This window comes from Ipomoea triloba, chromosome 4 (assembly GCF_003576645.1).
Source record: "Ipomoea triloba cultivar NCNSP0323 chromosome 4, ASM357664v1".
In the NCBI taxonomy this organism is placed as follows: Eukaryota; Viridiplantae; Streptophyta; class Magnoliopsida; order Solanales; family Convolvulaceae; genus Ipomoea; species Ipomoea triloba.
This window is the reverse complement of record NC_044919.1, coordinates 15,519,957-15,541,758: the sequence shown is the minus strand read 5'-3', so window position 1 is coordinate 15,541,758 and position 21,802 is coordinate 15,519,957. Positions and strand designations below refer to the sequence as shown.

Below are 21,802 nucleotides of genomic sequence, written 5' to 3'. Positions count from 1 at the left end.
AGGTGGAGACGTGTAGTCATTGCACCTAGACAAGTATTAGAATTGAAGTTGATATTTCTTTGATCTGCTCATTACTTCAATCACCTTCTTCCCTTCTTAACTCGCCAACCTCTTTCCCTTAACCTGCAAATTTTAGGCTGCAATCATATATACGATGGGCCTGAAAAGCTTTGAACAGTCGTCATCATCTTCGATCATGACGGATCTCCTCCGCCGGTGCGGTGGCTACGCCGTCATAGACGGCGGCCTGGCGACGGAGCTCGAGCGACATGGCGCCGACCTGGATGACCCTCTTTGGAGTGCCAAATGCCTTCTCAGCTCTCCTCACCTCATTCGAAGGGTACGTATACGTTACATGTTGGATATATGGCTCTTTAATTTATTATTACTTCTTTTTTTTTTTTAATTACTTTTTCATATAATCATATAATCAGATAATCGATTATTGATTAATGTTAGTAAAGGGAAATATCATCTCTCTAAATTCTAAAAGATCAGAGGGTCCTTATGTATTATATTTATACAATAATAAGCTTTCTTTTCGGGATTTAATTAAGGGAGGAGTTTAAAAGTGAATATTTCCTGTTTCCTAGTCTAGGTTCATCTTATGTATTTACTTACTTTTGGCTTGTGGCTACGTTTGATATAGCTTACAAATAAATTATAAGCTCCGTTTATTACATTATAAATTTAAAATAATAGTTAATTTTAAAAATTATACAAAAAAAAAAAAAGCTTATAAATTTTAACTTTTTTCATTTTCTTTATTAGTTTTTAAAAATGGCACCATCTATTCTTCATTAATCAAAATTTTAATTTCTTAATTGTATTTTTCGTCTCTAAATTATACTCCCTCCGTTCCATTTTACCTGTCTTACTTTCCTTTTTAGTTTGTCCCAAAATAATGTCCTCTTTTTAAAATTGAACATAACTATCATTCTACATTTCCCAATTTACCCTTTTGACTTTTCAACTTTTTAGACCATTAATGAGATAAGTACGATTGTACTTTGTACAAATTACACCTACTTTTGAAGGGCAAAATTGGAAAGTTAATATCATTTGCTATGTTGCATTAAAAACCGTGCAAAAAGTAAATGAGACAAACAATTAGGGACGGAGGGAGTATGATAATTGTAGAATTCACTCCGAGTGTTGGTCACTTTTGTGTTCACTTTTCATCCTTGAATTATACTAAAATTGTAAATTTCTTAATATTTTATTAGTAAAATGATGAAAAGTACAACGCCAATGACAACTTAGGAACGAAAAATGAGTATGACAAACACTTATGGACGAATTCTGCAATTATCCTATAACTTAGGGACAAAAATTATAATTTTTTCTTTATCCTTTTATGTCTTTTTACACCTCTAATTCAAAAATTAATATATCAAACACTTTAATTTTAATTAGTTAATTTTATTAACTATTAAGAATTAACTTTAATTCTCAGCTAGACGTGCCAATCTGTGTTTTATTTGCTTTTCCTAGTAATAATTACGTGGTGGAAATTAATTAGTTGGATGCGCTTTTGAGGGTGTTTATAACTTGCCATTTAAATATTATTTGTATGATCTGTTTTCAATCTCAATTCGTGTCAATCGGTGCGACGTATAACGCTCTTTGTATTTACCCAAAAAAAAATTGCTATTTTTCAAATAAAACCATCTTACTTGATGCATGTGGTATCGTCACGGCCTGCGAATTATTGGTTGTACTATCACAAACCAATACATACCATCTTGAAAAAGAATTTACATGATAATTAAATACAAAAAAAAAATACTACACATATTAGTCCCTTTAAAACAATTAGAAAGTAATTCTTATATAGTGATTTTAGTATAGGAGAGTAGTATAATTTTTAAATTTATATTATTAATTTTTACTAATTAATTGTGGCTTAATAAATTAAAGTAGTTAGTAGATCAACAATACAAGATTTAGGGTGTTTGTTAAATAGTTGATAGTTGTAAGCCGATTAGGTTAGTGGTTTGACTAGTTGATAGCACTAATTGATAATAGAAAGATGTTTATTAAATTAGTTGTTAGCTGATAACTGATTACATGCAAAATGACTTTAATTTTTAAAAAGCTAATCGAAAAAGTTATTTTGAGCAGTTTTTTGAAGTTTAGCATTTTAAATCAATAAACTACTACAAAAAGCTAATTAATCAAACGCGTATATTGACTGTTTAACCAAGTCAAACAACTAATAGTGGTCAAATAAGTCAAAAATTAACTGATAAGCTAACTATGTTACCGAACAAGGTCTTACTGGTAAAAAAAAAAAAAAGTCATGTCAATTTTGTATTAAATTTCATAATTTTCATTATCTAGTAAGTCAAATTATATAATATGTTTTTAAAATTATTGTTACATAAGTTTTTATTAATCATTTAGGATAAGGTCCATTAATTCGTCACAAGTTATTGAAAAAAAAATCATTTAATAAACGTTATATATGTCACATTATGAATATTTGTTTTATACTCCGTATTTAATAGGAGAAAGTAACTAACTTTCGTGGCATTCTTCAAAAGGTATTGTGGTTGGGAACTTCTAGTACCTCGTCGAACAGTTTAATTTTTTATTTTTTTTTTGAATACTACTAACTCTATTATAATGCAGTATCTATTCATAACTATTTTCTCAACACAATGCAGTATATGTTCATAACTATTTTCTCAACCTATTGAAGCACAAGAGTCAGTATTACCTCCAATGAGGCTCGAACCCATTAAATTAAGAATATGTTTGGGATGTTGTCATTCATTGATTTGAAAACAAATTCTTTAAGAATATATTTTGATTTTTAGGGACCGTTAGGCCCATCACTGTACTGTCTTTAGGATAATTGTTTTCTTATTATGGAGTACGAAATTTTGTGCTACCATATTAGAGCATTCTTAATAGGCATAGATTTGAAGAGTTTTTGTAGACGCGATTAGGAAAGAGAGATGTGAAAAATGAATAGGGGTAAAAAAAAAAAAAGCAAAATAAATCTGAACAACAAAAAATAAAAAGATAAAAGAAAAGCTTCAGATTAACGTGCCCAGCGAGCTCGTGTAATGCGTGTGCCCGATTGGGCGCTGTGGTTGCAATTTACGCAACAAGTAAGAGAGTTTGTTTTTGTTTTTTTTTTTTTCATTATTGGATCTCACAATTCTGATAAAAATAAGGTTTTGCATGAAAACTCTTCACGTTCTCTCTCCTCCACATATGTTTAAAAACCTGCAAAAGCCTTTCAAAATTCATTATTGTGGATGTTCTTAGTGAAACTTTACTAATTTCCTTAATATGGTCTGTAATATTTATTTTGAGGGACAATTAAAATAGTTAAAGTTCAAAGTTTTTAATCTAATTTTAAAATTAGTTTGAAATAAATTATTATAATATTGTTATGTTGTTTCTTATATCTTATATAATAAATCAATTTTTATGTATTTTACCTTTGAGTTTAATATTAGTGGAACGACTCTACTTTTTCTATTCTCTAAGGAAAATGGGAATTCCTAATTTTATCATCCACAAATCAATCAATCAATCATTTTCTTAATGTCCTTTTTAAATTTTAATTTTAAATTTACTAATATTTAGGATTTTGGTTTGTTTGTGAAAGATGAGTGATAAAATTAGTGGGGTGTAGCATGCCCCCCTAAATGAAGGTGGGTCCCACCATGTTGTATCTTACCAGTGACGTGGGTAAGCTTATCTTGCCACGTCATAGTTGTTTTTTAGTCTCAACGTGGAATTCATTCGACATCTGTGTTCTGCATGCAATACTTATCAGGCTAGTTAATTATTATTTAATTAATTAAAATAAACCCAAAAACAATCAAACTTTTATCCTTAGGTCTCAAAGTATTCTTTTCAAGCTTTTTGAGCAGATTTTGTCAAAAAATTGTTTTCTTTGTACTGTTGTCTATGTGTGTTTCTTTTGTAATAGTATATGTATTCATGTTTATAAGTCTAGACTAGATCGAAAATATTAATTATAATGATGATGTGTACGCGTCTCTATACTCTAATTCGGTTTTTTTATTTGCCTGGCCGTGGTCCTGTGCTGGTAAATAAGTGAGGCCTATCAAAGTATAAATAAACTGCGAATGGAAGAAAAATTGCAAAGAGAAAAATGCAAAAAATCTAATTTTGGACCAAAATAATCACAAAACATATACTAATTATTAGGCCAGGACTGGACTAGGAGCTTCCAAAATTTTGGGACCTTCTGCGATGCCACATCTTGCACACCCTAAAATCTGGCTATTAGACCTACTAATTAATAGGAGCACTTGTACGTTTAGGTTACATATATGTTGATATTTGATTATTCCCCTGTTGTAATCATGTTACAGGTGCACTTGGATTACCTTGAAGCTGGTGCAAACATCATAATATCTGCATCTTATCAGGTTGGATTTACACGCCAAGTGTTATATTTTAATTAATTAATTTGTTTACTACTAAGATCGATCCGATATGCTTTATTGGATAATGGAGACTGGGCAGGCTAGTAAAAGGCTTAAAGGGTTAAGTCCAGCACCCAACCTCTCGAAAATATCTAGCGATATAAAAAAATAAAGTTGGGCTTTTGTTACTAGCTATACCTTTTGGCGTAGTGGTAATTGCAAGTCCATAAAGTTACACCTTAGTTACTAGCTATAGCTTTCTTGTATTTGTACTACATAGGCTACCCTCGAGATTGGAGGTTTAAACAATCAAGTCTAAAAAGTTGTGCCTTCCCTACTACTTATACTATATAGGCTACCCTCCAAGGATTTGAAGCCAAGGGCTTATCGAGGGAAGAAGGAGAATCCTTATTGAAACGAAGCGTGCAAATCGCATGTGAGGCACGGGACATTTATAATGACAGAGCCACCAAAGGTTGTTGGGACATTATTAATGGAGATGAAACAAGCACAAAGCAACGGCCAATCTTAGTTGCTGCCTCTGTTGGGAGTTATGGAGCTTATTTGGCCGATGGTTCTGAATACAGGTCAGTGAAATTGTATATATTTTATTTTATGTTTTAACTTTTAATGAATGTTGTATATATGGTGCGCTATATATGTAGTGGGATGTACGGGGATACCGTCACCATTGAGACCTTGAAGAATTTTCACCGGAGAAGAGTTCAAATTCTAGCGGATTCTGGAGCTGATCTCATAGCATTTGAGACAATCCCAAACAAATTGGAAGCCCAGGTATATATGTATGTCTAATTAATGTCACGGACTCCGTTCTCGTTACATCAACACTCGGAAGTGATGTCAAGTAAACGATGGAATAACTAATTAAGTATTTGAGTAATAAATTCAAAATCTGGCAAGAAAGTCTAAGAAAGAACTTCTTTATAAAGAACTTAGATTGTTTGAACTATAGAATTGTTACAAATGTGTCCCCTTAAGGTATTTGTACCAATTCCAAGCCACCTCAGCTCTTTAATGGACGGGACGGTGGAGATCGACTAGATCATATGGTTAGAAATTAGTTTCTACAACCCTCTCAAAAACTCTATTCTAAGAATCTCTACCATCTCTGGTGTTATGTATATGCTTCTAGAAAATTATACAAACTATAAGATGTTATGTACAAATGCAAGAAAGCTCTAGAGCGATATAGCAAACCTCAGAAATTCATAGCAAAGGGCACATTAAGCTAGCTTAATATATATAGCTGTTACCTTACCCTAACTAAGCTAGTTCATCATTTAATTTTCAGTCAGGACATTAAGTTAATTAAACTCTTGTATGTCAATTATATTATATTGTATTTGATGTAACGTAGGCCTATGCCCAACTTCTTGAGGAAGAAAGCATCAAAGTTCCAGGCTGGTTTTCCTTCAATTCTAAGGATGGGGCAAACGTAGTGAGTGGAGATTCAATAGAAGAATGCGCTTCAATTGCGGATTCATGTTCGCAAGTTGTGAGTGTTGGAATCAATTGCACTCCTCCCAGATATATTCATGGACTGGTACAAGCAATCCAAAAGGTATGTATAACAAATTAATTAAATTGAGTTAATTTCATTTTTGGTTCTAAATTTATAGTTTTCAGTTCACTTTTAATTCCTTTTTTTTTAAAACCTTCCTTTTGGTCTGAGTATTTCGTTTAAAAGGCCTTAAATACAAGGACGTACAACATTTCGGTCTATTCAATTATAAATGTTAAGTCATTTTTCCTTTTTGTCCTAAATTTATATGTGGCATCCCACTTTTAGTCTCTTTTTTTTTTTTTTCAAAACATCGCCGTTGCTCTTAGTACTATTGTGGCATGACCCTTTTTGGTCTTTCGTCATCAAATATGTTAAATGATATTAAAAATGATAGTATTAACCACTTAAAATTCTCATTTTTTCTTAATAATAAAACGGTTATCAATACATAAATCTATTGTGCAATTTTAAAAAGTGTAATTGTAAAAATCACAAGTCTATTTTAGGGAAAACCTTAAGTCTAGTGCATAAAGTTTATTTCATAAAAATTCACAAGACTTATAGTTCTATTAAATGGTCATGCCATCGGCAAATTTTACTGTGGACCACGGTCCATTTAGTAGTACGGTCCATGAAGTAAGTATCATTCTAATTACACTTCAATTTCATTTGCAATATTGTTCTGTTTTTTAGTTTCATTTTTCAAACACACTAGTTTCATTATAGCAATATCAAAGTATTACTTCAATTTTATTATAATTTCATTTGACAATATACATTATTGCATGAGCTCTATTTTGTAATTTCATTTTCCTTACACACTAATTTTATTATAGCAACATTAAAGTATCATTTTAATTTTACTACAATTTCATTTGAGGACCATGGTCCATTGTATAACAATTACTTCGTATGATAATACTATACCACCAAAGGAGGATATTTTGAAACAAAAAATAAAAATGAACTTATACCTATAAGTTTGTAAGAGCAAAAATAGAATTAAGTCAACTAAATTTGAATAACTACTATACATACTTGGTTGGGTAACTGTCATTAATTGCAGTTTCTTCACACACATATATTATATTGTGGCTGCCCGCAGGTGACGAGCAAGCCTATACTTGTGTATCCCAACAGCGGCGAGACTTATGATCCGGAGAGGAAGTTGTGGGTGGTAAGCAAAATAAGTGGATATATGCATGGATCAATTCAATTCAATTCTCTGCTTATATTACATTATACTAGTTTTTCTTATGCGCGATGCGCAGAAAATAGGTGCCCAATATTAATATTTTATATTAAAATTTTAAATTTATTTAGAATTTAGATATTTAAATTATTGTTAATAATAATAATTATTATTATTATAATATGTAAAATATTTTTATAAATTTTATATTTATATTTTTGAAAATAACTAATATATAACTCCAATATATAATATGTATATATAATATATTATCATTATTGAAGAAAATAAGAAAATATATAGTGAATGCATGTGCATGGTAATAATAGTGGAAAAGATAACGAAAGTTATAACAGTAGGGGTATGTTTGTCTAATATATTGTAAGGTACAACTTTTATAGCATAATATACAAAAAAGCTTAACGGAAACAACGGACATAAATGAAGGGTATAACCTTCATTCACACTTATTATGTTTTTAGATATTATATTATTGATCTGCTTTGCTAATATAATATATGAATAATGGTGTTTTAATTTGCAGGAGGCGTCCAGTAGGGGCGTTGGAGATGGAGATGGAGATGGAGAGTTTGTGTGGTATGTAGGGAAATGGTGCGAGGTTGGTGCTTCGCTGGTGGGAGGCTGCTGTAGGACAACTCCTAACACCATCAGAGCCATTTCCAAGCTTCTCTCCACCAACTCATCTTCCATCTCTCGCTTAGAATGAATTGAAGCACCACCTATACTAGCTTCTTCACTCAATATAATGCTTATCTATTTGCCTTCTGCCACTGAATATCTATCTGATGTTAATAGTAATAATAATGATAATAATAATGTACAGTTATGTTTCATATATGATATTCATGTCCGGCCAGTTACTATATATGAAATATCTCTACATGTCTGTATTAGTATTTTCTATTTTCTCGATCATCAATTTAAAATTTTCACGTTGTTTTAATTTTAATTTTACAGGGGTGATGAGTTTCTTAATCTTGTTTTAGGTTTAGTTTCTATGAAAAGTGTATATGTATGTTCATCAAATACAAAAGAGAATATACAATCCTATATATTATGCATGCTAGGAGACTTTTAAGAAAGAAACAAGACAGACATTAAAACTTCAATAATTTAAAAATTCAAACAGTACAATGTTAATTTTAATAGAACTGGTACTGGTAAATTAAAAATGCCACTTTACATACAATTAAATGAGAAAAAATTATATATAAGAAAATAATTCATAGATTGGGTTTACAATATATGTATAATTAATTGACCAAAATTATTATTTTTAAAAAATAATGTAGCAAATACTGTTAAAAAAATACTCTATCCGTCTCATTTTTTAAAAGTACTATTCAACACAAAAAATAAATATCAAATTTAAACAAGTAAAAAGAACTAAAGAAAATAAACGAAAAAGAAAGTTAATTTGACTAATGAATAGAATATATAGTATATATGCCAGATAAAATAAGACAAAGGGAGTAATAATAAGACAATTTTAATGGGAATTCTTATTGTAAATGACAAAATGACCTTTTCTATTTTAATTTTTTAAAATCAAATGGAGGGAATAATCATACAAGGAAGGAATTAACTCCTAAAGGTTAACAACATGGTGCGAGGAAGAATCTGTAGAAGCTGCACAGGAATCTCTCAATCCACAGAAACCCCCAAGCATGCTACTAATAGTGAGAAATCAACAGCTCTATTTTGCTCAGTAACTATGCTGAATGCTCGTATAGTAGTAGTGAGGACAATGACCTTTGTCTTCTCATAAAGAATTATGAAATCTAGTTTTCTTCTTGAGGATTCTGAAGCAGGAAGGGGCAATAAGAAAGGATCAGTGACGGGGCAATATGATTAAAATCCCATGAGAACTATTCATGCTCACGCAAAAATAACAAATGACATACATGTATCACTATTCAACAGATGCCAAGCACCTTGTGCTCAGATGGCATGTAGTGACTCTCTCATATGGGAGGTCATGACATCGAGTCTCAGTGGAGTCAGTACAGCTTAGAACTCCTTACCTAAAAAATTATCCACATTATCCACAGGTAAACACCAATAATCAGGGTTCTGACAACTAAGACCGGTGAAAGGTCCTTCTTCCTCGATTTGGAGGAGGCAACCAGCTAGTCACCTTCTTCTTCTTCAGTGAAGAAGATGACCGGAGCCCTAATTACCCATTTTTACAGATAGATAGCCGGCTATTGGGCCCAGATGCACAAAAATGACAATTTGATGTGTTTAATTACAACTTTTTAAAATTCAAGGGCTTAATTGCTCTTTCGTATAAAGTTCAATGGCCTATTTGACCATTTTCCCGTGTAACAATAAAATTTGGTAAGGAGAGCATTGTCCTTACCCTACTGTAGTGGTCGTTTTTCTGTGTTAACAGAAAATGGCTAATATTCTGTTGTGGCAACTTGGAATAACTGTGAATTCAAGAGGCTGCTTCTTTGGTGTTGGTGAGGCAACATTCTTGACATTGGTTTCTGCCACCCTAGTCTTTCCAAGAAATCCTCAATCAACCTAACAAAAGAAGAGTATATATAAATAAACAGTGAAAATATGATGTTAAAGGACCTCAGGGGCACTATTTCCACTTACATGCTGCAAATAGCATTCTGTGATGCAGCCAGCTCACGGTCTGGAAAGCTGTCTTCTAATCGAAAACTTAACCACACATATAGCCCCAAAACCTTCATAAGAAAGCTGAGTTAGCATCATATTTTGCGTAAAGTGAGACAGTTATGCATTCAGTCCAAAAAACCTCAGAAGATGCAAACCATGATTCTATAAAGGAATTAAGGAAACCTCCCTGTCGTAGTAAGAATAAGAACAACAATAAAAGAGGTAACCCCAGCCAAGATGACTAATGATACAAACTTATAACCACAAGGTCACGAGTTCGAATCTCAGCCTTCTTGGTTTGAGCCGGTCAGCTATGGGCAACCTAAGCTAGTTTATAACCACAGCAATAAAAGAGTAACCCCAGCCAAGATGACTAATGATACAAACTTATAACCACAAGGTCTCGAATCCCAGCCTTCTTGGTTTGAACCGGTCAGCTATGGGCAACCTAAGCTAATTTACCTCTTTGTGGTCCTTTGCCAGCTAGGGACACAAGGCGGGGTTTACCCAGTGCACACCCTCGTGGCTGTGAGTTCGAAACTTCGAATCCCAACCTTCTTGGGTTGAATTGGTCAGCTATGAGCAACCTAGGCTAGTTTACCTCCTTGTAGTCCTTTGCCAGCTAGGGTCACAAGGCGGGGTTTACCCAGTGCACACCCTCAGGAAGTAGCTGCAGGTTTCCCTCGTCACCCCAAAAAAGAATAGCAATAAAGAACAAGTGCAATATAGTAATTCCTTGCTTCAGGAACATAGTGTTGTTGAAATTTTAGATTGAAAAATGACCTTACATAAAGGAACAATATTTGGGAGGTAGTTGTGCATTGTTCAAAAGAGTGAAATTCGTTTACAAAATTGGACCATGTTCCCAAATGAAACCATTAATACTAACCTTGTGAATAGATTCAAGTTCCTTGAGTGCCACTTGTGTCTTTGGCACCTCAAGCGTCCCCGGAGTAAAAATTTCTCGAAGTCTAACAATGCCACTCTTTGAATAATTTGTTGCAAACTGACCAACAAGAAATAAGTTATCTTGTAATAAATTTATCTTTTCAAAATATAAGTTTGCTTGGACAAAGAAAAATATACTAGCAATTGGCAACGGATCTTACTTGGATGAGGCCCTGAGTTGAGAGGTCATCGACCACATCAACAGGACTGCAGACAACACATACCGATTCATCAACACTTGAATTATTCTAAGGCAAACTAAGATTATTGGATGTCAACTAGTTAGGATTTAGTTCACTAAATAAATAGCAACAAGGAAATTTAGGGCCTGTTTACTAACAGAAAAGATAGAAGATGATGATAAGTAAAAGAAGATGATAATAAATGTAATCATAGTAATGAATAAATATGTAAGTAGATAATGGTGAGAATGCGGTTATAGTGACATATAGCCTAATAGATGATAGCTGATTCTGTTTTCTAAATGGAAAACAGTTTTTGTTAGTGTTTCAGTTTTCTTGAAAACTGGAAAATTATTTCCTGTTTTCAAAATGGAAAATTGTGCTAGTAAACATGTTTTCTGTTTTCCAGTTTTCCAAATTTCCAGAAAACTGGAGAAAATTTCCATTTAGTAAACGGGTCCTTAGTCATCAGAGACAAGGTTGGATAATCCAAAATAGAACTGCTGAAATTGTAGGCTACCAAGTATTGTAGATATATCTCTCCTCCTCCCACCAACCCCCTGCCCCTTTTCCCCAAAATAAAACACCCCCTCCTCTCCACAGGGTGGTGGAGGCAGATTCAATACAAGTTTAGTTAACTAATTACCAGTAAACTAGTAAGTAGTAACTATTCCAATAAAATATTGAATATAAATTTGTAAATTGGCTAGATTTTAAAATTAAATTAGAAACCCCATAGCTTATGGTCTCAAGGCTTCAACCTTAACCATGGTTCATAAATATCTTCAAAATGACTGGTACCAGAAAATAATACAAGTAATAGACGGTTAAAAAGGAAAAAGTATCCAATCCTTTCTCTCTCTGACTCTCTTTTCACAATCTTAAAAAAGGGGGGAAATGTTTTTCAACTTTCAAGTCAGGAGAATAAAAATTAAAGAGAATGGGCTATAGATGGATCAAGAAGATTTACACTTTTTCAAAACAGATGAATGTAAGGACTATGTGGCCTATGCAATCAATTGAATTACTATTTCTCTTGGAATAAGCTTATGATGTTACCTTATACAAAAGAGATACTTATCATGCAAACTAAGTGGTAACTCATCAATAATAGAAGCAACTTTCTGCAATCAAATACAGCACAACCATCAAGAAGGTGGATTGCAAGAAGCAAATAGAACCTTGACTAAAATACACCCGTTTATAAGTTAAAAAGAAATCAATTGACTACATGGAATAAAAGAGCCTACCAACAAGTCTTCAATATTACAGATAAAATAATTCGCTGACAACTTTGCATTATCTACAAAGTGTTCCTGGAAAGACAACATGTATAGAGCTATCAGCATTAGAATAGGGCAGATCTGAGAAACAACAGTATCATTAGCATTTAACCATCACAGCAGCACACACTGTATGACGAGATGCAGCATATAAAGCAAAGTGATATTATCAACCTACCAGTATGTGGTATAGGCCATGCTTTGGGTGTAGACGAGAATACATATATAGAAGGTCAAAGTTTGGGAATAGCCCAGCTTTCTGCATTACAAAAGCATGTTTCTATCCAGTATTAGTATAGTTCACATATTATCCAAATGTTAAATACTCCCTCTGTCCCAAAATAAGGGGTATTTGTATTTGGTATGGGTTTCAAGGAAATAAATAAAATGTGATTTACTTTCCAAGTTTGCCCCTCTACTTTTATGTTTGTAAGTCAAAGTCAATGTGGCCCATATTGTATGATATTCTAAAAATTGAAAAGGCATAAAGCGTAAATTGGGAAAAATAAAACATAAGTGGTGTTTAAATAGGAAGTGGACATTATTTTGAGACGAACTAAAAGGAAAGTAGGACAAACAAAACGGAACAAAAAATGTACTTGTCAAAAGTAGTCAGCTTGCAGTTTGCCAATACCTCAAGTATAGGAGATGGAGAATTCAATGCCGAATGAAGTAAAGGTAGATCCTTATAAGAAAAACAAGTCACTTCACCAACAGGATACTCAGATCCATACCTGCCTGCCCTTCCTACAAGGGAAAGGGAAAATAGTGATTACGAGTTGTAAGATTTGACAGTTCACAAGAGGAATAAAGTAAGTCAAAGTATCAAACAAATTTATTTACTCAGAAAGACAAAATATGATCAATATTTGTTTTAGCCCAAGCAATGAAATGATATGTTGAGGGACAACTAGTCATGACAAGGTGACAAAAACAGTACCCTCCTATATATATATTCAGCATATTACAATGCACTAATAATTTAATTTCATTACAAGAATTAACAAGCCTCAAAAAAAAAACTTATCTCCAACCTTTCTTTAAACAAAATATTAATTCTTCATTTTTTTTTCTCCATTCCATTTTTTTCAATGCAATGAAAACATATCTAGCATACTTACACAACTATAAACTCAACAAAATTTAGTCCCTCAACTTTTTCAAATTGACCAAATTCATTCCAAAATGTCCTCATTTTGTAGACATTTCACAAAACTTTACCCTTTGTATGTGAAGGCATTTTATAAATTCTGGATTGAATTGATTCATTGAAAAAGTCAAGGGTCTAAATTTGGTTAAATTGATAGTCAAGGATTAAAATTGAAAGTGCCACCATTGTCAAGGGACAACAAGTGAAATTAGAATTAATACATGAAGCTATTGGGAAGCCACAATATATATAAACAAATACATAAAAGTGCATAATATATATACACATATATATATGTGTATATAAATTAAACTCTACATTGAAAGCATGGAGAATACATACCTTATTTTATTTTATTTTCCTTCCTCATTTTTTATTCCAATGTTTAAAAGAGGATTAACTTTTATGATTACTAAAGGATCTGAATCCAATAGCAAGGTAGTAAAAGTAGACAAACAAACATGGTAATTAGAATCAAATCTAATAATAGGATATAAAAGTGCCCAATCAAACACCACCTTTGATCTTACTAAATCAGTGATCCTTTTACTTCAAAATAGAGATGAAAATGTACCGGCAATCTGTTTTATCTCAGGTACAGACAGATCCCGCATTTGCACGCCATCGAATTTTTGTAATGTAGAAAAGATAATTCTAGATATGTTAAGATTGAGACCCATTCCAATCGCATCACTTGCCACCAGAACATCAGAGTCACTGTTTGCATCATTGAACATTGTTGCCTGCAGCCAGAAAGAACATAACTGATTAGCTACTGCAGTTGCATTAGATATAGAAATTGTACACACAGAAAACAGATGAATGCTATTAGGTATTTTCAGCTTTAAATTACAATATTTCAAACTAATATATGAATTATAATTACAGCACAGAGAAAGGTGGAATTAAGGGAAAGTATAAAGTAGGATAAGAAAATGAATTCCTCACTCAAGGAGGTGACTTGGATAACACAAGCTAGATATCCACATCATTGCAAAATTCATAATGGTAAGTGAGGGAAGCCACCAATAACAAACTGGAGAACATTTCGAACTTCATATGAAGACTAATCTGGTCCTAATCAGAGACAATACATAGAGGGATTAGAGGCAGAAGCTCCACCTGTCTGGTCCGAGTCTCTGGTGGCAATGAACCATAAACAACAGAGCAAAGATGCTTTCCTTCAATTTCAACTTGTTTCTGTCAGCATCACCAAAGAAGATAAGAGACAGAGAACAGTTTATAAGTTTATTAGTCAATTGCTTACAGACCACCGAGCAGTGTATGCAGATTGAACGCGAATATAATTCCCAAATTCAAGGATACTGCTAAAATCATTCATGACCAAATATAGGTTATCCATAAATGGCACAAACATACTCTTAGACAGCAAGAAAACAGTAAACTGTATCAAATGTATTTAATTGATGAATCATTATGTGATAGACAAATCCACAGCATGCAAAAGCAATGGCTTGTTCATTGAGGCCTACAGCCTATACATAGCAGTGGAAAAGTTTGGTAGGAGTCATGGGGGTGGGGGGTGGGGGGGGGGNAGATTTACACTTTTTCAAAACAGATGAATGTAAGGACTATGTGGCCTATGCAATCAATTGAATTACTATTTCTCTTGGAATAAGCTTATGATGTTACCTTATACAAAAGAGATACTTATCATGCAAACTAAGTGGTAACTCATCAATAATAGAAGCAACTTTCTGCAATCAAATACAGCACAACCATCAAGAAGGTGGATTGCAAGAAGCAAATAGAACCTTGACTAAAATACACCCGTTTATAAGTTAAAAAGAAATCAATTGACTACATGGAATAAAAGAGCCTACCAACAAGTCTTCAATATTACAGATAAAATAATTCGCTGACAACTTTGCATTATCTACAAAGTGTTCCTGGAAAGACAACATGTATAGAGCTATCAGCATTAGAATAGGGCAGATCTGAGAAACAACAGTATCATTAGCATTTAACCATCACAGCAGCACACACTGTATGACGAGATGCAGCATATAAAGCAAAGTGATATTATCAACCTACCAGTATGTGGTATAGGCCATGCTTTGGGTGTAGACGAGAATACATATATAGAAGGTCAAAGTTTGGGAATAGCCCAGCTTTCTGCATTACAAAAGCATGTTTCTATCCAGTATTAGTATAGTTCACATATTATCCAAATGTTAAATACTCCCTCTGTCCCAAAATAAGGGGTATTTGTATTTGGTATGGGTTTCAAGGAAATAAATAAAATGTGATTTACTTTCCAAGTTTGCCCCTCTACTTTTATGTTTGTAAGTCAAAGTCAATGTGGCCCATATTGTATGATATTCTAAAAATTGAAAAGGCATAAAGCGTAAATTGGGAAAAATAAAACATAAGTGGTGTTTAAATAGGAAGTGGACATTATTTTGAGACGAACTAAAAGGAAAGTAGGACAAACAAAACGGAACAAAAAATGTACTTGTCAAAAGTAGTCAGCTTGCAGTTTGCCAATACCTCAAGTATAGGAGATGGAGAATTCAATGCCGAATGAAGTAAAGGTAGATCCTTATAAGAAAAACAAGTCACTTCACCAACAGGATACTCAGATCCATACCTGCCTGCCCTTCCTACAAGGGAAAGGGAAAATAGTGATTACGAGTTGTAAGATTTGACAGTTCACAAGAGGAATAAAGTAAGTCAAAGTATCAAACAAATTTATTTACTCAGAAAGACAAAATATGATCAATATTTGTTTTAGCCCAAGCAATGAAATGATATGTTGAGGGACAACTAGTCATGACAAGGTGACAAAAACAGTACCCTCCTATATATATATTCAGCATATTACAATGCACTAATAATTTAATTTCATTACAAGAATTAACAAGCCTCAAAAAAAAAACTTATCTCCAACCTTTCTTTAAACAAAATATTAATTCTTCATTTTTTTTTCTCCATTCCATTTTTTTCAATGCAATGAAAACATATCTAGCATACTTACACAACTATAAACTCAACAAAATTTAGTCCCTCAACTTTTTCAAATTGACCAAATTCATTCCAAAATGTCCTCATTTTGTAGACATTTCACAAAACTTTACCCTTTGTATGTGAAGGCATTTTATAAATTCTGGATTGAATTGATTCATTGAAAAAGTCAAGGGTCTAAATTTGGTTAAATTGATAGTCAAGGATTAAAATTGAAAGTGCCACCATTGTCAAGGGACAACAAGTGAAATTAGAATTAATACATGAAGCTATTGGGAAGCCACAATATATATAAACAAATACATAAAAGTGCATAATATATATACACATATATATATGTGTATATAAATTAAACTCTACATTGAAAGCATGGAGAATACATACCTTATTTTATTTTATTTTCCTTCCTCATTTTTTATTCCAATGTTTAAAAGAGGATTAACTTTTATGATTACTAAAGGATCTGAATCCAATAGCAAGGTAGTAAAAGTAGACAAACAAACATGGTAATTAGAATCAAATCTAATAATAGGATATAAAAGTGCCCAATCAAACACCACCTTTGATCTTACTAAATCAGTGATCCTTTTACTTCAAAATAGAGATGAAAATGTACCGGCAATCTGTTTTATCTCAGGTACAGACAGATCCCGCATTTGCACGCCATCGAATTTTTGTAATGTAGAAAAGATAATTCTAGATATGTTAAGATTGAGACCCATTCCAATCGCATCACTTGCCACCAGAACATCAGAGTCACTGTTTGCATCATTGAACATTGTTGCCTGCAGCCAGAAAGAACATAACTGATTAGCTACTGCAGTTGCATTAGATATAGAAATTGTACACACAGAAAACAGATGAATGCTATTAGGTATTTTCAGCTTTAAATTACAATATTTCAAACTAATATATGAATTATAATTACAGCACAGAGAAAGGTGGAATTAAGGGAAAGTATAAAGTAGGATAAGAAAATGAATTCCTCACTCAAGGAGGTGACTTGGATAACACAAGCTAGATATCCACATCATTGCAAAATTCATAATGGTAAGTGAGGGAAGCCACCAATAACAAACTGGAGAACATTTCGAACTTCATATGAAGACTAATCTGGTCCTAATCAGAGACAATACATAGAGGGATTAGAGGCAGAAGCTCCACCTGTCTGGTCCGAGTCTCTGGTGGCAATGAACCATAAACAACAGAGCAAAGATGCTTTCCTTCAATTTCAACTTGTTTCTGTCAGCATCACCAAAGAAGATAAGAGACAGAGAACAGTTTATAAGTTTATTAGTCAATTGCTTACAGACCACCGAGCAGTGTATGCAGATTGAACGCGAATATAATTCCCAAATTCAAGGATACTGCTAAAATCATTCATGACCAAATATAGGTTATCCATAAATGGCACAAACATACTCTTAGACAGCAAGAAAACAGTAAACTGTATCAAATGTATTTAATTGATGAATCATTATGTGATAGACAAATCCACAGCATGCAAAAGCAATGGCTTGTTCATTGAGGCCTACAGCCTATACATAGCAGTGGAAAAGTTTGGTAGGAGTCATGGGGGGGGGGGGGGGGGGGGGGGAGTGCTTTACTGCATACCTAGACGGGTTTGTCATGTTAACTTTAAAATTTTGTAATAAATTTAAATCCAACTTATAATCTAAACATAGTCACATTATCACTTCTTTAGAGGGGAGGGAGTATGGGTGGTGTATGGAGTGATTGGCTGGTGCTCAATGTCCATGCTGATGCGAGACTTACAACGTGTCCAGATATTGGAAACTCACCTTAAACCTATAAATTTTAGCACGTGAAAAGGCCACAATGCAGTCGCCAGTCCGTATGTTGGAGAAAGGGCCCAAAGGAACCTTTAACGGGACAAGGGGTGAGAGCCTCTCATAGTATTCAACCTAGGAAGCATAGTAGAGAAATAAGAAATAGTTATTATTGTAGCAGTCAAAAATCATAAGACATCAAGCATCACAAATTTGGGATAAATGAGTAGCCTACCAAGATTATCCCAAGTATCGTTTACACGTTTCTGAACAAACTATCAATTCAGATCCACAATAATTAGGTTTTATTATACTATTCATTTTTCATGAAACTGATAATGTGAATAGAGTTCGAGATTCCTTTTCCCATCAGTGCTTTTAGAAGTTCAAAACAAGCACTTCCCAGTCTATGGATCTTTTCTCCCATTTATAAAAGATTAAAAAAAAAAAGAATTAAAAAGTTGACACAAACTAGGAAAACATGCCTTGAGACTATCACCAGTCACTTTAAGGATTTCCTCAATTAAAGGAACAGCTGCAGGATCTCCACACAAGTGCAGCTCGTCAGCAGATATTCCTAATAAAGCACGTGTAAATGAGTAACCCCTTGTTCTGCACCCAATCATCTATACAAAATAGAGAATAATAGTTACACAAAATCAGTTTCACAAAAATAGATGAAGAATTGCGTCTGTGTATCGACCTCAGCTTGATAGTACTTATAATGTGTAATGATAGTGCTAATTAGTTTAAAAGCAATACTGACAATTAATCATTCTGGTTGCATTTAATACAACATTAGTTATTATTACATAGGGTTAAAAACAAACACAATCGCTGCTCATACAGACTATTCAAACTATAAGATTGCATATAAGACTACAAATCATAAGAAACACCACTATTTGGTACCCTGATCAGGTCTGTGCCTAGTGTAGTTAAGGAGATAGCTTAAATTCCACTCAGAAACTCAAAAATTGAAAGAATTCATGGTACCTTACCTACAAAAAATGAAAAAATAACTCTACACATCCCAATAAAGGGCTAGCAAAGTCACATCCCAATAAATATGTGATACCTACCTACTAACAGTACTAAGTGCAAACAAAATTGAATAAAAACCTGTATTCTGCTTCAAAAACATGAAGCATTAGCTAATGCAGCCTGTATGGAAGAATCAAGAATGTGTAAATTTTAAGTACAACAAGGCTTTTTATGATGTGTCTACTGAATCATGGTAGATTTGCTGTCATTTTGAATGGATAACAGTGTTTCTTAATTAACATTTTTTATGTTTTTGTAAGTAAATTAAGCTATAAACAAATTACATGCCTGAATCTCATCAATAACAGCACATCCATAGTTGGAAGTCACATCAGCCATTTCTACAGTAACAGCCATATGCTTTGCACCATCAACTTCCTCCCTTTCTTGCCCAGTCATAAGGTCACAAGGAACTTTTGCCTTGTTCAACCTTTTTGCCACCTCCCATGCCAACAGCCTCAATGGTCCACAATAAATACCTGTAGATTAATTTGAACTGGTTATCTTATATGAATTAACTTGACTATACAAAAGACCAGGAAAATAGAAACAATGGAATTCTGATAATAATAGCATTTGGAATTTACCAGAAGAACTTGACTGGAGTTGTTTGAGGGCATGATGTGTTTTACCACTGTTTGTTGGACCCACATGTAAAACAACATTCCGTTTTTTCTGTCGTGCAATTGGGTACCATGTGTGAGGACGACTAGTACCATAATGAAAGAAAATATAAGCATTATGAATATTGCAGTTCATCAAAGGGGGAGAATAAACAAGCACTGTAATATATATTTCATACGTAAGGTCTGTAAAATCCACTTTCTTTGTGCCAGCTAAACTGCTCCACTGCCTTGAACAATTACAAACACCAAGAGGAATTTTATGTTTTATATCCAAAGAAAGCGAATATAACTCAACATTATCTGTCCAACAGAAAAGAGAAACAACTTCAGCAACAGATGGGGGGAAGAAGGTGGCAAAGAAATCATTTAACAGATTGAGTATATTAGTAACATTAGCTTTGAGCATATGATATACATGCTCCAATTTAAGGGAGAGTGTTGAAAGTATACCCTATAAGTTCAGCTTCTTGTTACCTATATGGTATCGGGGCATGTTAGCATTTGTAAAGATAAAGAAAATCAGTACAATATTCTCCTTTTTCCTATGTTCAATGAAACTAATTGAATAAGTCACATGACATATGAAGCTTTTAATATTGATTCATGCTTTTTGGAAGTGGAAGTGATTTGGTAATTAAAAATATGAAGCAAAGGAGAACTAATTTCTCATTTAGTCCTATTATGGAAGTGTTGATAATACTACTCTGGCAATATTACCACCCTATATGTTCCACTTCCATTCTCTTATATTGGTGGATATAATATAATATGGTAAATAACCGCCTCCCACCCTTTCTTTCACTCCCCTTCATCCTAGCCCTTGGCATACCAACCCAGACACATACAATCTACAAGACCACACGGAAAAAGAAAATTATAAACACACCATAAAAATTACCATAACCGGTAACCCAAACATATACTCCAGATTTGTCAGCTTACAATAACAATGCATTTCACTGCCCCTTGAACATGAGACTGAATTACAAAGCAAAATCAAGGATAAATTTGCATTCACCATAAATTCAAATGAAACACTGAAGTTTATTTATGATCATAAACAGGACCAAATTATACCTCCATCTTTTACCAATATCCACATACACACATTTATACACTCCCGGGGTTTTCAGACTCAGAAAAAAATCAAAACTTTAATTCTTCATTAAGAAAATTACATTTAAAAAAGAAGACATTTCACATTTTCACTTGCAAATTTTCATTGTATCCGCACTTATTTATACACTAGTACACTACTGAAAGAAAAATCCAATTTGAAACCAATATTCTCAACCTCACCTCACAAAATAAAGAAAAAACTTCATTAATTCCCAGAACTATTGAAAGCATAGTTGAAGCATAAAAGGATTTTAAGGGGAGAAAAAACCTTTGAATTGTGCAATACGCCAAACGATGTTACCAGGCAAGAGTCTGCGGCGGAATATAGAAGCCATAATTTCTGGTACCTTTCAATTGGTTTTTTTTGAAAAAACCCTTTCAATTGGTTTTCTTTTACTTTCTTACTCTTACTTCCCTTTTGGGAATATCAAGAGCAACCGCGATTGATAACAGTTCAAAGAGAAATCAAAGGGCATCGAAATATCGGAGGAGATAGCGGTGATGAAATCCTTTACGTGCACCGACAGCATTGGAGAAGTAAGCAACTCCGAAATCGGGTCTGCAACAAATTTTGGTTCCTTTAAAAATAATGCAATTTGAGTTCTTTCCTATATATACACATAGGCGCCGGATAATCAGGATTAGTAGAACGTGCCGATTTATAAGGCATCTCCAACTTCTTTCTTCTCCTCTTCTCCTGGGTTCGTTCTTACCTTGTGATTTTCAATCATTATTGCATGGACCATGGTCCACACAACTGTGTGGATCATAAATAAAAAGTACATTTTTAATATACTAAAAGTACATTATTTTTGTACATAAAGTACATTATTTTAGGGTATATTATTTTTGTACTGAAGGTACATTATTTTATAGTACTATAAAATAATG

General features: G+C 33.3%; 2 protein-coding genes across 2 annotated transcripts; one reads left to right on the top strand and one right to left on the bottom strand.

Annotated features, from left to right (window-relative positions):
* On the top strand, window positions 1-8,033 carry LOC116016769 (homocysteine S-methyltransferase 2-like). The gene is made up of 7 exons (XM_031257163.1): window positions 1-340; window positions 4,362-4,418; window positions 4,770-5,002; window positions 5,081-5,210; window positions 5,794-5,997; window positions 7,046-7,117; window positions 7,677-8,033. Exons 1-7 carry the CDS (start codon window positions 155-157, stop codon window positions 7,857-7,859), a joined length of 1,065 nt encoding a protein of 354 aa, XP_031113023.1. The 5' UTR covers window positions 1-154; the 3' UTR covers window positions 7,860-8,033.
* Window positions 8,034-8,569: 536 nt separating this feature from the next.
* On the bottom strand, window positions 8,570-21,586 carry LOC116017031 (DExH-box ATP-dependent RNA helicase DExH16, mitochondrial-like). The gene is made up of 17 exons (XM_031257536.1): window positions 21,180-21,586; window positions 19,969-20,092; window positions 19,754-19,875; window positions 19,455-19,645; window positions 18,608-18,748; window positions 18,135-18,257; window positions 17,497-17,574; window positions 16,949-17,117; window positions 15,859-15,971; window positions 15,403-15,483; window positions 15,192-15,257; window positions 15,001-15,065; window positions 10,894-10,939; window positions 10,674-10,790; window positions 9,761-9,852; window positions 9,516-9,682; window positions 8,570-8,955 (listed from the first exon to the last, which is right to left on the bottom strand). The coding sequence occupies exons 1-16, from the start codon at window positions 21,244-21,246 to the stop codon at window positions 9,556-9,558; spliced, it is 1,722 nt and encodes a 573-aa protein (XP_031113396.1). The 5' UTR covers window positions 21,247-21,586; the 3' UTR covers window positions 8,570-8,955; window positions 9,516-9,555.
* Window positions 21,587-21,802: the final 216 nt, after the last annotated feature.

What these genes read in the sequence shown, in the direction of transcription:
- LOC116016769 (XM_031257163.1), top strand. Translation starts at nt 155, where the DNA reads ATGGGCCTGAAAAGCTTTGAACAGTCGTCATCATCTTCGATCATGACG. An exon ending in TAATATCTGCATCTTATCAG is followed by an intron (nt 4,419 to 4,769) that starts GTTGGATTTACA and finishes TATACTATATAG; the next exon opens with GCTACCCTCCAAGGATTTGA. An exon ending in TGGTACAAGCAATCCAAAAG is followed by an intron (nt 5,998 to 7,045) that starts GTATGTATAACA and finishes GGCTGCCCGCAG; the next exon opens with GTGACGAGCAAGCCTATACT.
- LOC116017031 (XM_031257536.1), bottom strand. Translation starts at nt 21,246, where the DNA reads ATGGCTTCTATATTCCGCCGCAGACTCTTGCCTGGTAACATCGTTTGG. An exon ending in CTGTTATTGATGAGATTCAG is followed by an intron (nt 18,749 to 19,454) that starts GCATGTAATTTG and finishes TATTTTGTATAG; the next exon opens with ATGATTGGGTGCAGAACAAG. An exon ending in TGAGATAAAACAGATTGCCG is followed by an intron (nt 15,972 to 16,948) that starts GTACATTTTCAT and finishes TTTCCCTTGTAG; the next exon opens with GAAGGGCAGGCAGGTATGGA.